At 37.0% G+C, this 16,502-nt stretch overlaps 2 protein-coding genes across 4 annotated transcripts; one reads left to right on the top strand and one right to left on the bottom strand.

Moving 5' to 3' along the window:
• Nucleotides 1-52: 52 nt before the first annotated feature.
• LOC124530952 (kinesin-associated protein 3) lies at nucleotides 53-7,115 on the bottom strand. Its single transcript, XM_047105326.1, has 12 exons — nucleotides 6,892-7,115; nucleotides 6,568-6,751; nucleotides 5,912-6,150; nucleotides 5,232-5,796; nucleotides 5,054-5,154; nucleotides 4,291-4,533; nucleotides 3,818-3,992; nucleotides 3,411-3,638; nucleotides 2,883-3,001; nucleotides 2,581-2,725; nucleotides 1,332-1,404; nucleotides 53-585 (listed from the first exon to the last, which is right to left on the bottom strand). Exons 2-12 carry the CDS (start codon nucleotides 6,722-6,724, stop codon nucleotides 474-476), a joined length of 2,157 nt encoding a protein of 718 aa, XP_046961282.1. The 5' UTR covers nucleotides 6,725-6,751; nucleotides 6,892-7,115; the 3' UTR covers nucleotides 53-473.
• Nucleotides 7,116-7,553: 438 nt separating this feature from the next.
• Nucleotides 7,554-16,231, top strand: LOC124530950 (E3 ubiquitin-protein ligase Su(dx)). Of its 3 annotated transcripts, none has more exons than XM_047105323.1 (14): nucleotides 7,554-7,706; nucleotides 7,871-7,952; nucleotides 8,348-8,474; nucleotides 8,772-9,059; nucleotides 9,151-9,392; nucleotides 9,565-9,782; nucleotides 10,288-10,595; nucleotides 11,188-11,399; nucleotides 11,781-12,074; nucleotides 12,310-12,810; nucleotides 14,182-14,277; nucleotides 14,603-14,755; nucleotides 15,546-15,677; nucleotides 15,825-16,231. In XM_047105323.1, exons 3-14 carry the CDS (start codon nucleotides 8,405-8,407, stop codon nucleotides 15,960-15,962), a joined length of 2,652 nt encoding a protein of 883 aa, XP_046961279.1. In that variant the 5' UTR covers nucleotides 7,554-7,706; nucleotides 7,871-7,952; nucleotides 8,348-8,404; the 3' UTR covers nucleotides 15,963-16,231. The 3 variants fall into 3 exon arrangements, with proteins under 3 accessions (XP_046961279.1, XP_046961280.1, XP_046961281.1); XM_047105324.1 differs by having other exon boundaries at nucleotides 7,561-7,677; XM_047105325.1 differs by lacking the exons at nucleotides 7,554-7,706; nucleotides 7,871-7,952 and adding an exon at nucleotides 8,219-8,241.
• Nucleotides 16,232-16,502: the final 271 nt, after the last annotated feature.

Below are 16,502 nucleotides of genomic sequence, written 5' to 3'. Positions count from 1 at the left end.
CCTGCTTTTGAAATAGACTGAGATAGATAGAGTAGAAGTAATAAAATAAAAATCAGTTTGGTATAAATACATATTTATTTGCACTTGAACATAATGCATAGTATCAGATATTTATATAATCGTGTAGATTATAACAAAATTCGAATAGTTCTTTATAGAGCATATGATTATACGTTTTATCTCATAAAAAGGAACTTTTATTGCTCTAATAGCTCATTAATTAAAGGGCAATGAATCAATGGTAGTTTTTTTAAAAGCTGGACGTGAAATAAATTAGTATCTGATAGGAAAAACTATAAAAATATGTGTAAAAGTGATATTTTAAAATGTTAAAATATATGCAAGTAGTTCTATAATTTAAAAACTTAACATGGGAATAAATTATTTAAGTGAGATCGAGTTAAATATCCAAATGAATCAAGCAAATATAATTATGTCATTAGGAAGTGTTATTTTGTATAACGATAATTATGTTAGGCGAATACATTAAGCTTCTTCGTGAATTGCGTGTCGTCTTCTGACGTTTTTCCTGATAACGAATCTGAGAATCCTAATAATTCGTCACTTTGTCCATCTTGGGTATTTCTGAAAATTACAATAAACAAATAACTTAAAACAAATTAGGCGTGTTCATATGGAATTATTTATCATATACTAAATACATTAAAAATAAAGTTTAATTATTCACCAATGATAATAAACAGATATGTTATATCCATACTAAACAACAGAATAAAGTGTGCCGCGCCGGGGACCGATATTTTAGTTTATTTTTACATTTCGTTAAAAGTAAAAAGGATAGCTTGACAAAAACAATAAGTAAAAGGGATAACTAGATGTTTTAATTACGCAAAACGTATTACTACATAATTATGATGTATTATAACGTGTTACTACGTAAAACGACTAAAGGCAAATGTCCCAATTAGGACGTTTTCTAGTCTTCACTTTTTGCGCGTTAATAACATATCTGTTTACTACAACATCATTGGTATTCACTAATTAAATATTCCTGATGTCGTGTATGTTTTACAGAATTTCGAAATAGAATATTGATGCTTTATTTCCATAAATGAAGCATTAATATTTCCATATATTTCTTATTTGACTAAAGGTCATATTTAATCTAATCTTAAGTATTAGTTTCAGTTGTTATTATGGAAGAACAATAATATGTAAATAGTATGTACTAAATTATTTTTAATTATACCAGAACCTATCCAATTCTCAACTTTCTTACTTATTTACTTGGTTTTTTCGTATTTAATAATCAAATTTCTAAAATGAAGTTCATTATTTACTTTAAGGATTTTATATATATAATGTAATACCTGCTGTTAGCTCGATTAAAGTCTGCCTCTCCAGAAAAACTGTCTGAATCGTCGTTAAGTGATATTTGAGAATCTGTAAAGATGTATCAATCTATAAATCATAACATACCTTAGGCGATATGTTTCAATATTAAAAATAAATCTAATTTAAAATTATCAATTTTTTACGTAATATTAGGGCTTAACTGGTTAGATGTCTGTGAAGTAGCAATGCTTCAGCAGAAAAAACTTCGGGTGAAATGCAGTCGGGCGCGAAGGACAAGCCGTCACACGGCAAGAAACTTTTAGAGGGGCTCGAATGAGACCTTTGACTCTGTTGCCGGATCTCTTGCACCTGATTGCAGAGTTATTCCCTTATCCAGATGAGCATTTCCCTCCGACGATGGCCCCTCCGTAATAGAAGATCGCGTACCTCACCACATCATCATCATCATCATCATCAACAGCCTATTTTTGTCCACTGCTGGACATAGGCCTCTCCCAGTGCACGCCACTGTGGTCTTTCTCCGGCTACTCGCATCCAGCTCCTGCCTGCCGCCTTGCGTATATCGTCACTCCACCGTGCCTGAGGACGTCCTACACTACGTTTGCCGAGACGCGGTCTCCACTCTAGAACACGTTTTCCCCAACGGTTGTCGGTTCTACGACAAAATATGACCAGCCCACTGCCACTTCAGCTTACTAATCCGGTGGGCTATATCGATGACTTTGGTTCTTTGACGGATCACCTCATTTCTGATGCGATCTCTCAAAGAAACGCCGAGCATAGCCCTTTCCATAGCACGGTGAGCGACTTTATGTCACATCACATCACCACATCACGGAGCGAGAAATAGAGGTGGCTGTCGACCACTTGAAGGCCAAGCATACAATGCCGGGTCCAGTCAGTGTTTCAGGGATTGCTCTGAGTAGTGCCCTTAAATACCTTGGTACAAGTTGTATAACGATCGACGCCTTGGACACTCTGACGCCTCAGACTATGGAAGCGAAGTCGACATTCGACGTGGTGAACGCTATTGACGATCTCTCCTTCAATATGATCAGAAAGACACTACGATTTCACATAGTCAACCTAGAGTCTGAATAGGTTGTTGGAGGGAATCCTCCAGGTGTGAGAGATTCTGTGTAGGGGGCGATGGAAAGTCCGGTGTCTAGTAGCATAACCTACTTCCATAGGGGGTCGGATCTCGGCCCAATACTGTGGAAATACTTCTAAATTCACTTCTGGCTAAAATTCTAAGGTACGTACCCGAGGTGGTGAGGCGGTGTGTGGTCAGGTACTCAGCCGAGAGGTAAGGCGGCAGGTCGTCACTCGCGTCGCCTGCCCCACCCTCCGCACCAAGAGTCTCCACCACGGACAACCACTGCCCATTGTGGCAACGGAACCGCTCCAACTGTAGAGGATCATTCAGGATTAACCGATATAATTTTTGCATTTTATATAAATGCTTTGTAAAGCTTAACGTCATCGCAATTAATTTGCGTTTATAATGAGTAACGTTCCTTCAATTTGGTTTTATAATTATTTAAGTAAACACAAGTCAATCTCACTTTAATCCTCGCGGCCCATTCGTTTTGCATTTGCGAGATGATATCCAAACACGAATCGCACATTTTTCTTATTTCCACATTTTTGTCTTGCATGAGATCGATGAGGTACGCCGGAGCTTCTGCAGAACATGAGAAACAATAAACGTTTGTTTGGGGCGAGCAAACTCAAACTCAAATAACTTTATTCAATATAGAAGCATTACACTTTCTTATTGATGGTCAATTGAAACACTACCACCGGTTCGGAAAAGGAAATACCCTGCCCCACAAAGGAGTTACTGACTCTATGTAGTCGAGTAACAGGAGTAACAAGTTTGTGTTTGTTCCTTGTACCAATGCTATGAGTATCACATTTTCTCATGAAATCAATAATATTTTTTCGTACATACATAACATTGCAGAATATATATTGAGAAGCAACAGTCAATATCTTGATTTCTCTAAATTTATTCCTTAACGATTATTTAGCTCCTAGGTTATAGATTGCGCGAATAGCCCTCTTCTGTAGCACAAGCGGAGGCTACGAACCGGTGCTCGAGACGAGGTACTGCGCGGCGCGCGGATGCGACAGCAGTTGACGGAAGGCGAACACGGTCTGCAGCACGTGGTCGTCGTCGGCCTGGCGCTGCCGCAGCGCCGCCACCAGCGCTTCGCCCCCCCCGGCCGTCACCAGCGCGGCGGCGGCGCGTTCCTCCGCCCCCATCGCTCCAGCCGCCACCACCGCTTCCAGCACCAGCTCCGGGTCGCGCTGGTTAGCTGCGGATACAATAAATAACTATTTAACAGAGTAACTTTCGATTGAATAATAGTGTTTGAAGAAGACTGGCCTGCTCTATAGAACACTAACAAATCAAAGCTAAATAAACTGAATAAAAAGTATGTCTTTTTTTATCTATGCTTAAGAAAAAATTGTATTTCTTTTTTTAGAAACCTACCTGGGTCTAATATCTTTAGGATGCATGGAATTAAATTGTATCTTTCAACGACGGCATAAATATCGATATTATTATTCAGATTCAGTATGTTGCTCAGTGTTCCCATACATTCGATAACAAATTCTTCAGACGCCTCATCACTCGTTACCGCGCCGGCTATGTCTCCCACGAATTCCTGAAACACAACTTCTCCATCAGCGATCGAAAGTTTACAAATGCAACGATGCAAAGTCAGGGGACTGACCACGTCAGGGCGTCACGGTAGCATGCGTAAGCGATCCCGTGGTGTCCGCCGAAAGACGGAGAGGGTACCGCTGGTTTTTTAGTGGGTAAACCCGGTGTGCTTGGGCGCACTCGGCGTTCAGGGCTCCGGGGAGTCCCACACACCCCCCCACTTTCCATCACGTGGGGGAAGCGCGTAAAGCGTTTTTCCAGCGTAATAAAAAAAAAAAAAAAAAAAAAAAGGGACTGACCACGAAGAGCGCCTTGTTCGGGGCGTGATGCGACAGGTTGCGGACGAGCTTCATGAGCACGGCGTTGCGGTGTCGGTAGGCGCGCGCCAGCAGCTCGCGCAGGCGGCCCTCGGCCGACATCTGCTGCGCGGCGCGCTCGCTCCACGACAGGTTCACGCACAGCGCCAGCAGCACGTCCGTCGTGCCCGGCCCGCCCTCGCAGCGAGCCTCGCTGTTCACGTTCAGGAGCAGCATGTCCGTCAGCTGAACGGGACAAAAATATTATATGTAAAGAGTATTTATTGAATGTCGAGTCGAGATGGCCCAGTGGTTAGAACGCATGCATCTTAACCGATGATTGCGGGTTCAAGCCCAGGCAAGCACCGCTGATTCATGTGCTTAATTTGTCTTTATAATTCATCTCGTGCTCAGCGGTGAAGGAAAACATCGTGAGGAAAACTGCATGTGACAAATTTCATAGAAATTCTGCCACGTGTGTATTCCACCAACCTGCATTGGAACAGCGTGGTGGAATGTGTTCCAAACCTTCTCCTCAAAGAAAGAGGAGGCCTTTAGCCCAGCAGTGGGCTATTTACAGGCTGTTGTTGTTGTTATTGAATGTTTACAAAAAGAAATGTTTTGTTCATCTAATTTGTATTAAAAATAGCAAAACTGCATAAGTTGGTTGAAGTTTAGTTTAAATGTTTTTTTTAGAATGTAAACGATATTTTATTATTGTAGTTGCTGGTTGAAATATTTTAAAATGTACATTTTAATTACTCACCAGTTTGACACAGTCGGACTGTGTAAACATTTGTTTGACGCGGTCGTCCATACTGAGGTGGTAAAGTATTTTCATTGCTAAGTTTATATGTTTATCATCACCTTAAAAATTAAATAAAATTCATGTATTTTCAAATTAAATCTTCTACCGATATATTGCAATAAATTGAATAACTTACTAGTAAATTGAATGAATTTCGGTAGCAAATTTAGTTTGATCATTTTGTTTCGCAATTTAGTGTCGAAGGTCAAATTAAAAAGTAGTTTTAAAGTTACATTCACCAAATCCGCATTAGGAGAATCTAACAAGGGCGCAAGTTTTTCAATGATTCCTTTGGCGGCCATGGCATTTTTGTTTTCAACAAAAATTGATAACTTTTGTAAAAATGAAACAATTAATATCAGCAGATCAATATTTGAATGTCTTTCCATAGCTCCAATGAGCAAGCCAACAATATCCTTTTTATGCATTTTTTCTTCTACTTTAACATTATCTGCAATGTTTAAAAGCATGTAAAAAGCAACTCTAAGCAACTGTTCTTGTCTTTTGGATAAAGTCTTGAGTTTTCTCTTCATTTGTTCCTCATCACTCTTAGAAAGGAATTCATCTGATGCATGGCACAGGTCTTCATGATAACTAGATACAATAGATCTAGTTTTTTGAATATTGACATCCGTGACTGCCCAAGTTCCAGATTTGGGACGTCTTTTCGGTTCTGGAATACGACTCTTTGGCAATTCATTCTGCAAATTATAAAATTGATAATTGAAAAAATGTTTACATTTTGAGACAAAAAAAGGCCACAAATATTTTATTTTCGATAGAACATATAAAAATTAACATTTAAGAGTTACTTGCTTTGTCTGGTGTAAGAACTTGTTTTTTTCCTTCAACTTTTTCTTTCCATTGATCATATCGTTTGAGTTCATAATCAATAACATCCATACATAGAGAGCCAATTTTGTACTGAATTATAACAGAATGAAACTCTATATAAGTAGAGAAACAGAAAAATGTATAAACAATGTTTGTACTTAATTCAATACTACGTTTCCATTCTTCTCTTAATACTCTAGAAAGAGCACTCAGCAGGGCTTCTGAAAGGTATGATTTAAGATTAATTTTACAAAACATCCATCTATGAATTTCATATTGAAAAGCGATTTGAACAAGTTCATCTCGGCACTACTTAGATTGGTTTTTGTTTGAAGAATGAATGAGCAGTGTAATTATAAGCACAAGGGGCATACTTTATTAACTAAGTTTTTTTATCATAAAAATATCATCAGTATGTTTTACTTTATTACATTACTTCAAAGTGTTAAAAATACATATTGACTCAAAACATTCCCCATCCTGCAAAGCTTTAAAGATCATTTAGCCCAACTGCGACAAGTTCATACAAAAAGAGTATACATCTTTCCTTCAAAAACATTATTAAAAAAAATAATTAAAATTCATAAAATCAAAAACCTTGAATTTAACACTGCTATTAAACATGAAAATTAAATTACCATTTCTAGCCAATTCAATTAAATTGTCTGGGTTCCTTGCAAGTTGTAATATTAGAGCAGATCCTTTAATTTTTTCTGGAATGTCATCATAAAGCAGTTCAACATAATCATCAATACGATTTAAGACAGCAACTGGAACACTTTCTATGGGACTCATAGCAGATGTTTCTTAACAAATTCAATCCTGGAATGAAATATTATTATAAACGGTGTAAAGGCAAACAAGAAACATTAAAAATGTTAGAGACCCTTAGACTTAATCCATAACAATTATTTAATCTAAGAATTCATGAAAATAATTTATATAATATTGATTATACTAACAATCTTAAATAAAGCTCTTCTATGTGGTCGTACATAAATTAATCGATTCCCTTCTATTGAATCAAATAAGGTTTTTAATAAAACTGTTATTGATCAATGGCAAAATTTAATTTTATTCCCTTTTGTATTGGTAATTCAATGGCCTTGTAGACTTGTATTGCTATGCACTAATCACTATTGACTAATATCATAGACTAAGAATTTTAAATGACAATTGACTAATTGACATTTGACTCCTGGGAAAAACCAAAGAGGATATCTATATCGAACGTATTTTTCTTAACTAAAATAAACGGGTAAAGACCATACTATTATAAAAAATCCTGCATAAAGTATACTGGTTTAAAGAAATTTGGTGATATTATTTAACTAATATTAAGTAATGCATGACAATATAATATTACCATTTTTTTAATTGATTACTATTTTCTTATGTCTTTACAAGTAATATTTTATTATTAATATTAATTATACTCTTATTTGTCTCGTGCAGCTTTTTTTGTAAGGTAAAATTAAAAGTTTAATTATATAAATATTTTGAGATGGAATTTTATAATTGATACGATTTTACATAATAAATAATATTGCCTTTATATTTACTTTAAACAAATATGTAAAATAAAATGGAATCTTTTCCAAATCCGGATGAATATGTTGTTTGTTTTATCTGTAAGCTCATAGCACTTTTGAGGTTTTGAGTCGAAATTAACACAATAAAGTGAATATGTATAGCATACAAAGTTAATCTGTGAAATAAGAAATTAGTAATCTGTTTTGTTGGTGCTAGTAAGTTGCTTAAAAAGTATCTCTAGTAGGTAATTACTAACTTGTGACTAATAAATTTCCGTATTATTTTGTTTATAATTACAGCTTAGTTGTTTGGCGAAACATCATATTTACAAAATAAAACAGTTCATTGTTTTTGACAAACTTGACCATTGTGTAGTGACAACTGATTCTAAAGTCTATTTCCTTTCAGTCTTAACTTCTTCAGAAAGATAAGGAAAAACGATAATGACCTAATCGCAAAAAATTGCATACATCGGCTGTACTCAAAATTGGTAAATATTTATTAATTTAATTATGAAGATGACTCTTACGACCAAGTAGTACCGTAATATTAGTTTGTTAAAAATCCAAGCAATTGATTGTTTGTGAATGTTTATTACGTATAGTTGAGTGCTTAATAAAATTATTCAACAGATTATTCACAATCAATATTACTGATTGTGACGTATTTTTAAATACTATATAGTTTGTATAGTGAAATTAAAATCAGTTTGTCTTTATTATCAATTAAAACAACAACTTATCACTATATGATCTTATACTTTATATAATGTAATATAAGTGAGTTTTTACTTTAACAAATAAGTTTGTTGATGTAACAACTTTCAGTACTATACCAGTAAAATATGTTAGTAAATTATAATAATGAGTGTTTGATTAATTACAGATTTATAATGTGGAAAAGCTAATTGTCCAGAAAACATTATGAAATAATCATATCACTATGACAGAAAGCATTACAACACTTACTGCTCCAATTTCTCTATCAACATATCATCAGCTGAGTTTAACTGGTAAGTTTTTGAATTATTATTGATTCTTCTTTTTGACTATGCTGAGTATTAAATTCTGTGTCTTTAGTATTTTGAATACTGTGGTATATTATGGTTTTTATTTATATATTAGTCTATTGTTTTTATCTATAGAAGAACTAATTGATATACAGGATTGGATCCAAATATATGCAATGATAAAATTCTTAATTCAGTAAATTGTTGAGTCATGTTTGATAAGAATTAATTAATTATTCATACAATGAACTAAATGTGCAGAAAACATATCATTCTAATTATATATATTTTATATTACAGTTGAATCAGCAAGTATCCGTAATTCTGGACTTTTTAAACCAAACCCCTATTTACAACTTATAATAGATGATAATATTTCAAGAAGAACTGAGGTCATAAAAAATACATTGCATCCAAAATGGAAGGAAGAATTTACAGTTTTGGTTACACCCTTGTCTCAACTAGTATTGCGCTTGGCAGACCACCACAGTTTTCGAAAAGATCACATAATTGGCGAGAAAAAAATAAACTTCTTAAAAATTCTCCTTTATATCAATGGAAAATGTGAAAATGTGGAATTAAGTATTGGTAAACATGAAATTAAAATATCATTTTGTTGTTATATAGTTTTAATATTGTCATAAACATGTGTAGAACTAATTTTGCTGGTTTGTTTTAGACTTGATGAAGAGTGTTTCTCAGGATAATGCGTCCAATGGAAACACAGAAGTCAAGGCAGCTGAGTTAGTGTTGCTCTTAGATGGCTTAAGAATTGAACCATCCATTTTAAGTCAGTCACATGAAGCATTAGGAGAAACTAGTAATTCCCAAAGCCCCCTTAGTGAAGGTGTTCGATGCAGGTTTAGAATAAGAAATAATTTAGAAAACCAGCGGTCTGTGGTGCATCTTCGAGCATTGCGTGTATGTATAAAAACCTTATATAAAATAATAATGAAAACCTTTGTAGTATGATAAAATTTGTATTAAATTTATTTTTGTTCAACAATGATTTTGCAGCAATTTATTATTCAGAAAAACTAAATATGATAGTTTTATTTTCAATTAGTGTAATGCTAAAAGTTCTTAACATTAGCCCCCGCCCGGGCCGCCTCCACTGAGCAATGGCGCCGTGTCCGTGAGCGCGTTGGAGAGCGGCGCCGGCCCCTCGCGGCAGGACGAGCCACCAGCGGCGCCCGTCCCCGCGCACCTCGCGCCCGCCCCCGCCGCCGCCCCCTCTGCGACCGCCGCCCCCGCGGCCGAGGAACCTCTGCCGCCTGGATGGGAAATGCGATACGATGTTTATGGGAGACGGTAAGATACTTACCACATATTTTGCATTTTACATAAAAATCTAATCTATTTATACTAAGTTCTCACCTTAATCGTCAATATGTTTTAATAGCATTCAAATAGTTTGTTTTTCATTTAAATCATTCACTGGCAACCCCTTTACTACTGATATGCTGTAATCTAAGCTTTATAACTCATTATCGCGTATTCATATGATGGGCATACTTTGGGTTCCAAATGACTGATTATACGGTTATTATACTGGGTAAGTTCCAAAATCAACATTCTTTGTCTGGTCCAATTTCATATTTTGCCTAATGGGGCGTTTACTACGAAATGAACTCGAAAGCGAAAAAACATAGGAGCTTCGACCCAAAGAGGGCACGAGCGGCGAAGCGAAATTTTTAAATATTCGTACCTCGACTTGTCTGTCATCATTCACTAATGTTTAATGCAGCTTAAGCCGTCAAATAAGCGCTTATGTTAACGTTTGCTCAATTATCGATAAATTTGCCAATACTCATAGGTACTATGTGGACCACAACACTCGGTCGACGTCCTGGGAGCGGCCGCAGCCGCTGCCGCCGGGCTGGGAGGTGCGGCGCGACGCGCGCGGCCGCGTGTACTACGTGGACCACAACACGCGCACCACCACCTGGCAGCGCCCCGACACGGAGCGCCTGGCGCGCTTCCAGCACTGGCGCGGCGAGCGCCGCCACGTGGTGGCGCAGGGCAACCAGCGCTTCCTGTTCCCGCCGCCGCGCCCGCACGCGCCGCACTCGCAGCCGCTGCTGCTGCCCGAGCCGCTCGACGCGGATCACGACCCGCCCCCAAGTAGGTTCCCGTTTATACACTGTAATACGTCTAAGTCGACACGTTAATGTCCCCGAATTACTCATGGATGTTATAAGGTTCAGGTTAAAATTTCGCGAATACCCCTTTTGTAGGATCAATAAATATTGAATGGTTACTCAAAAAGAACCACGTTTCTTATAAAGAAGGAAGAATATCAACAAAAATAATGGACGTAAATGGCTATTAAACTAATAGTAAAGTAAAGTAAAGTAAAGTAACAGCCTGTAAATTTCCCACTGCTGGGCTAATGGCCTCCTCTCCCATTAAGGAGAGGGTTTGAAACATATTCCACCACGCTGTTCCAATGCGGGTTGGTGGAATGCACATGTGGCAGAATTTCAATGAAATTAGACACATGCAGGTTTCCTCACGATGTTTTCCTTCACCGCAGAGCACGAGATGAATTATAAAGACAAATTAAGCACATGAATCAGCGGTGCTTGCCTGGGTTTGAACCCGCAATCATCGGTTAAGATGCACGCGTTCTAACCACTGGGCCATCTCGACTCTCGCCCGGCTAGCTCAGTCGGTAGAGCATGAGACTCTTAAACTAATATTACGAAAAAAACAGGCGGAAGTGGCGCGAGCGGGCCGCCCGCAGCGCCTAGCGCGGCTCCGGGCGCTGCGGTCGCGGGCGCGGCGGCGGCGGCGGGCGCGGGCGCGGCGGACGAGGCGCTGGGCGCGCTGCCGGCCGGCTGGGAGCGCCGCGTGCAGCCCGACGGCCGCGTGTACTTCGTGAACCACAAGAATCGCACCACGCAGTGGGAAGACCCGCGCACCCAGGTACGTGCGAGGCCGCGTACTGCTACGTGTGATGATCACGTGTCTCTTTTTTTTTTTTTTATTACGCTGGAAAAACGCTTTACGCGCTTCCCCCACGTGATGGAAAGTGGGGGGGGGGTGTGGGACTCCCCGGAGCCCTGAACGCCGAGTGCGCCCAAGCACACCGGGTTTACCCACTAAAAAACCAGCGGTACCCTCTCCGTCTTTCGGCGGACGCCACGGGATCGCTTACGCATGCTACCGTGACGATGATCACGTGTCTCTACAGTGAAGTGTGGTAGAAAAAAAATCCTTTCCGTAGCGGAAATGAAGACTGATCAGCAGTCAGCGGGATATGATTAAATATGAATTCTATTTAAATTATTTAAATAACAATTTTAGGGTCAAGAAATCAGCGCGCTAGAAGAGGCTCTCCCCCCCGGTTGGGAGATCAGATTCACGGAGGAGGGCACGCGATACTTCGTCGACCACAACACGCGCACCACCACATTCCAGGACCCCAGGCCGGGCGCGCCGAAGGGTCCACAAGGCGCCTACGGCGTCCCCAGAGCCTACGAGCGCTCCTTCAGATGGAAACTTAGTCAATTTAGATATCTATGTCAGAGCAACGCTTTACCCAGTCACATAAAAATTACATTATCGCGGCAGACACTATTCGAAGATTCGTATCATCAGGTAAATTTAACGTTTAATCATCTAACGTAAACATGACATTCAATGCTCTAGATTTTATCAGTTGTTAATCAACAGTCGGCTTATCAGTTGGACTCATTTAAATGTGTGTTATTGTATATCATCTAGCAAGCTGTTCAAACTGATAATTTACTTTGTTACTTTTACCCCACTATCAATGTAACCTTCAATTGCCGATTTACATATTATATAATTTGTTTATTTCTTTACTCTTCAGATTATGAGGCTACCTGCATATGAACTTCGGAGACGATTGTATATAATATTCCGCGGCGAAGAAGGCTTAGATTATGGAGGAGTTAGTCGTGAATGGTTTTTCTTACTATCTCACGAAGTTCTCAATCCAATGTACTGCCTTTTTGAATATGCAAACAAAAATAATTATAGTCTTCAAATAAATCCAGCCAGTTATGTTAACCCAGACCACTTACTTTATTTTAAATTCATAGGAAGATTTATTGCAATGGCTCTGTACCATGGGAGATTTATATATTCCGGTTTCACTATGCCTTTCTATAAGAGAATGTTAAACAAGAAACTGACAATGAAAGACATAGAATCGATTGATCCAGAATTTTATAACTCGTTAGTTTGGATAAAAGACAACAATATCGACGAGTGTGGCCTTGAAATGTGGTTTAGTGTAGACTTTGAAGTTTTAGGACAAGTGATACATCATGAATTAAAACCGTCGGGGGATAAAGAACGTGTTACAGAGGTATGTTTCTTACGTAATAGATAAACCCGTCAAATTAAATTAACCCATTTGCTTGGAAAAAATTTGGAAGTAGCTTAAACAATTTCAATTATGTCTGTAAATATTTACAATATAAATATTTATATATTACTCCGGTTTTACAAATAATCATAGCTGATGTCTGAATCACGCTCGTGATCACGGTAAACATCCGGTAATAGCGATTAAAATTAATTTAATACAAATATTTATATCAAATTTAGTAATTATAATTTAACCTTGTAATTTAATTAATTTGTTCCAAATCAAAATAGTCGTTTTTCCAAATATAATTTAGTTATATTTTGGCTGTGATATATAAATTCGTCCTTATATATAAAAAAGAAATTGAAATGACGTATATATCGTAATTTTTGTAGCATACATTAATTATATATCTTTAAATTGAGTTTAGTGTTATTGTATTAGAAATATCAACTTTAAGAAGACTTTTCCGTAACAAATAGTTAATTATTTTTTTCAATAAAATAGCTATTTGTTAATAAATTTTCAAATGTATTATTCTAAATTAACATAACGTTATGATAAAATAACATTCCTTATTGTGAACCGGTTGAAAAAACTAACGAAGTGAAAAATATGTCGATATGAAATCCACAAACGATGTTAATACATCACTTAGCATTGTAAATACCGTTACATTATGAAATTAATTCTTGAGATATCTTTTGCTTTCGAAAGTTTGTGAACCGAACCGAAAGATCATAAACTATCACAACTGTATATATCACGCTCACAATCTTTTGACAATTTAGAAATTAGAACTAGCGCGCACTGGTACTTTTGTTACGGTGACTGTTTCGTCACTCTTGTCGAGTCCATGAATATGTATGGAGATGCGCGCACATTACGACGTGACATTTGTGTTTGCATCTGTACATATTCACGGACTTGACAAGAATGACGAAACAGTCACCGTGACAAAAGTGACCAGTGTGCGCTAGTTCTTACTCGCGAACCATATTATAATCCAACGGTATGACAATTTTACGATGATATTTATACATTTAATTTTCCATGTAAGATTAATGACATAATTTCGTTTGAAAAGAATATAGTTCTTCTCATAGAATATACACTTTGAGTCGTTTTTTTTTATTTCATTGAATTCAGTAACGCATCGATTCCAATGTTCTTGTAATATTTTTACGCAACGGCACAAAAACAGAGTGACCTTACCTTGAAAGTATTGTGGTTTCAAGGTCAGGTGTTCCCCTATCACGTTAATATGTATGGTGTATTTATTAGATTCTTATGATCATATTTGTAGGGTTGTAAATTATTCGTGTTTTTTTTTTTTTAAATATTAAGGTAAATATTTTTTTCTTTCAGGCTAATAAGGAGCAATATTTACAATTAGTTACACAATGGCGTATGACTCGAGGAATCGAAGAACAAACTATCGCTTTTCTTGATGGTTTTAACGAGGTATTCTAGGTTTTTTGTATATATAACTTTTAAATATAATCTTAGTTTAGATGCGCCGCACTTGATACAGCAATTGATCTGTGTAACGAAAGTCACATTATTATGATGCCTAGTGTTTTTCAAGAGTAAAATTATGGAGTTTTAAACCATAATCCTTGCCTATGATAAGAGCCTTTTCATCCGTCAATATAATCGGTACTTAAAACCATAATGACCCGTAACATCAAAACATTGTTTACGGCGTCGCGCAAACTTGTGCCAAATGTTTACCTCTCGCATCATAGCCGACCCCATGTGAATGTGATGATGTCAATCCAATTTGCAGGTGGTACCGTTGGAGTGGTTGAAGTACTTCGACGAGCGTGAGCTGGAGCTGATGCTGTGCGGCATGCAGGAGGTGGACGTGGACGACTGGCAGCGGAACACAATATACCGCCATTACACGCGCACCAGCAAGCAGGTCGCATGGTTCTGGCAGGTTGGCATTACTCTATATAAAATGTTCCATAGTTATGATTTTATATAATAACTTCATAATTTATAATAGATATTTTTTAAATTCTTATTACCAACAAATATGTTGATAATTTCGTCCTCAACGACTTCGGTCACGGCAGCCAATCTCAAGGGAAGCGAGCTAAATACGCAGGATATACAATAGTGCCCAAGTGTGTGCGCACAGGTGCACTCTGTTTCGTCACTCGTAATCCGAGGGGACGGTAAATCTGACATGATCACTGAGATCCGAGAGTATACACTTCTGACTCTGGAAGTCAGAACACTTAACTACTTATACACACTTTAGTTCCCGTTTAGTGTCGCTGTCGAAGTCATTATTAGTAGTACTTAGCTTCGTCGCAGTCAAAATTGTTACATACTTTTATAAGAATACCAAAGATTATTTGCCCTTTTTTGTTATTATTTAACTTAAAATGTGTTATTGGTAATTATTTGGTAATCATATAAGGTTTAAAATCTTTAAAAGGGTTTAGTTTTTGGCATAATTGACATTCCTTGCCTCAGAAAGCATGTAAATATTAGTCCTATAACTTGCAAAGTTAACAATATTTATTTAACCATTTAAATTGAGTTTACCCCTGTCCAACTACTAAGTATCTACTAAATATATTTATATTATATGATTTAACACTTCACAGTGAATTTACAAGACTTTCTTGTGCTAGAGCCATTTTTAATTTTGACGGCTTCATAAAATTGATTTCTTACTAAACGGTGAATTGTCACTGATACTCTGTTAATAATTTCAGTTTGTACGACAAATGGACAACGAAAAACGGGCAAGATTGCTGCAATTCGTTACTGGAACTTGTCGAGTGCCAGTTGGTGGATTTGCTGAGCTTATGGGTTCTAATGGACCTCAACGCTTCTGTATAGAAAAGGTATGAAAAACTGGCAGAAGATGATAAACTTTACACATAAAACCTACCTATCCATTATAGGTATCTGGTTTAGACTAGCCTTCGTTGAAATTGTCTATTTATTATTAATACTAACTACGAATTCTTTCTATTCTTTAATCAATATAGGTCGGAAAGGACACATGGCTACCGAGGTCACACACATGCTTCAATCGCCTTGACCTACCACCTTATAAAAGTTACGAACAGTTGTGTGAGAAATTGAACTATGCGATCGAAGAAACGGAAGGTTTTGGTCAAGAGTAATAGATTTTGCTAGTAGCACTAGTAGAATATTGTAAATTATTAATATTTTAATTTAAATGCACCAACCTCCATGAGAGGTTTTGTTCAATTGGAATTGGTGCCGTCGTAAAAAGACCAACCAAATACTTGTATGAATATTTGTTTATTAAACAATAATTTTATTGTGTAGATATCTTTAGTGTATTATGTCAGTTATATAAGATATATTTTGTTTGAACTATATTTATAAAGTTCGTCTATAAAGTTCAATAAAAATCTTTGAAATGCAATTTGTTTTATTATTTTCTATTATTATTTATCCCAGTGTGCTGCAAGAGGTACATTTAACAAACAAATCACACAACTTTTACAAGCATACAAAAACATACATTGTTGTTTGAAATAACCATGATAATCCGGATGAAGTCTTTTTGAAAAAGCATGTGGGTAAGTCACGAAGAATAGAAGTTATTGAACAAGCAATATTACAATTTGCACCTCAAAAATGAAGCTTACTTCTAATTAATAAATTTTATATCTGCTTATACAAATAAAAGGCGA

The sequence above is a fragment of the Vanessa cardui genome, chromosome 7 (assembly GCF_905220365.1).
Source record: "Vanessa cardui chromosome 7, ilVanCard2.1, whole genome shotgun sequence".
In the NCBI taxonomy this organism is placed as follows: Eukaryota; Metazoa; Arthropoda; class Insecta; order Lepidoptera; family Nymphalidae; genus Vanessa; species Vanessa cardui.
The sequence above is the reverse complement of the archived record's forward strand: the minus strand, read 5'-3'. Positions and strand labels throughout refer to the sequence as shown.

What these genes read in the sequence shown, in the direction of transcription:
- LOC124530952 (XM_047105326.1), bottom strand. Translation starts at nt 6,724, where the DNA reads ATGAGTCCCATAGAAAGTGTTCCAGTTGCTGTCTTAAATCGTATTGAT. An exon ending in AATGGGCCGCGAGGATTAAA is followed by an intron (nt 2,726 to 2,882) that starts GTGAGATTGACT and finishes GATCCTCTACAG; the next exon opens with TTGGAGCGGTTCCGTTGCCA. An exon ending in ACACCGCCTCACCACCTCGG is followed by an intron (nt 1,405 to 2,580) that starts GTACGTACCTTA and finishes ACATCTTTACAG; the next exon opens with ATTCTCAAATATCACTTAAC.
- LOC124530950 (XM_047105323.1), top strand. Translation starts at nt 8,405, where the DNA reads ATGACAGAAAGCATTACAACACTTACTGCTCCAATTTCTCTATCAACA. An exon ending in GGGAAGACCCGCGCACCCAG is followed by an intron (nt 11,400 to 11,780) that starts GTACGTGCGAGG and finishes TAACAATTTTAG; the next exon opens with GGTCAAGAAATCAGCGCGCT. An exon ending in TCGAAGATTCGTATCATCAG is followed by an intron (nt 12,075 to 12,309) that starts GTAAATTTAACG and finishes TTTACTCTTCAG; the next exon opens with ATTATGAGGCTACCTGCATA.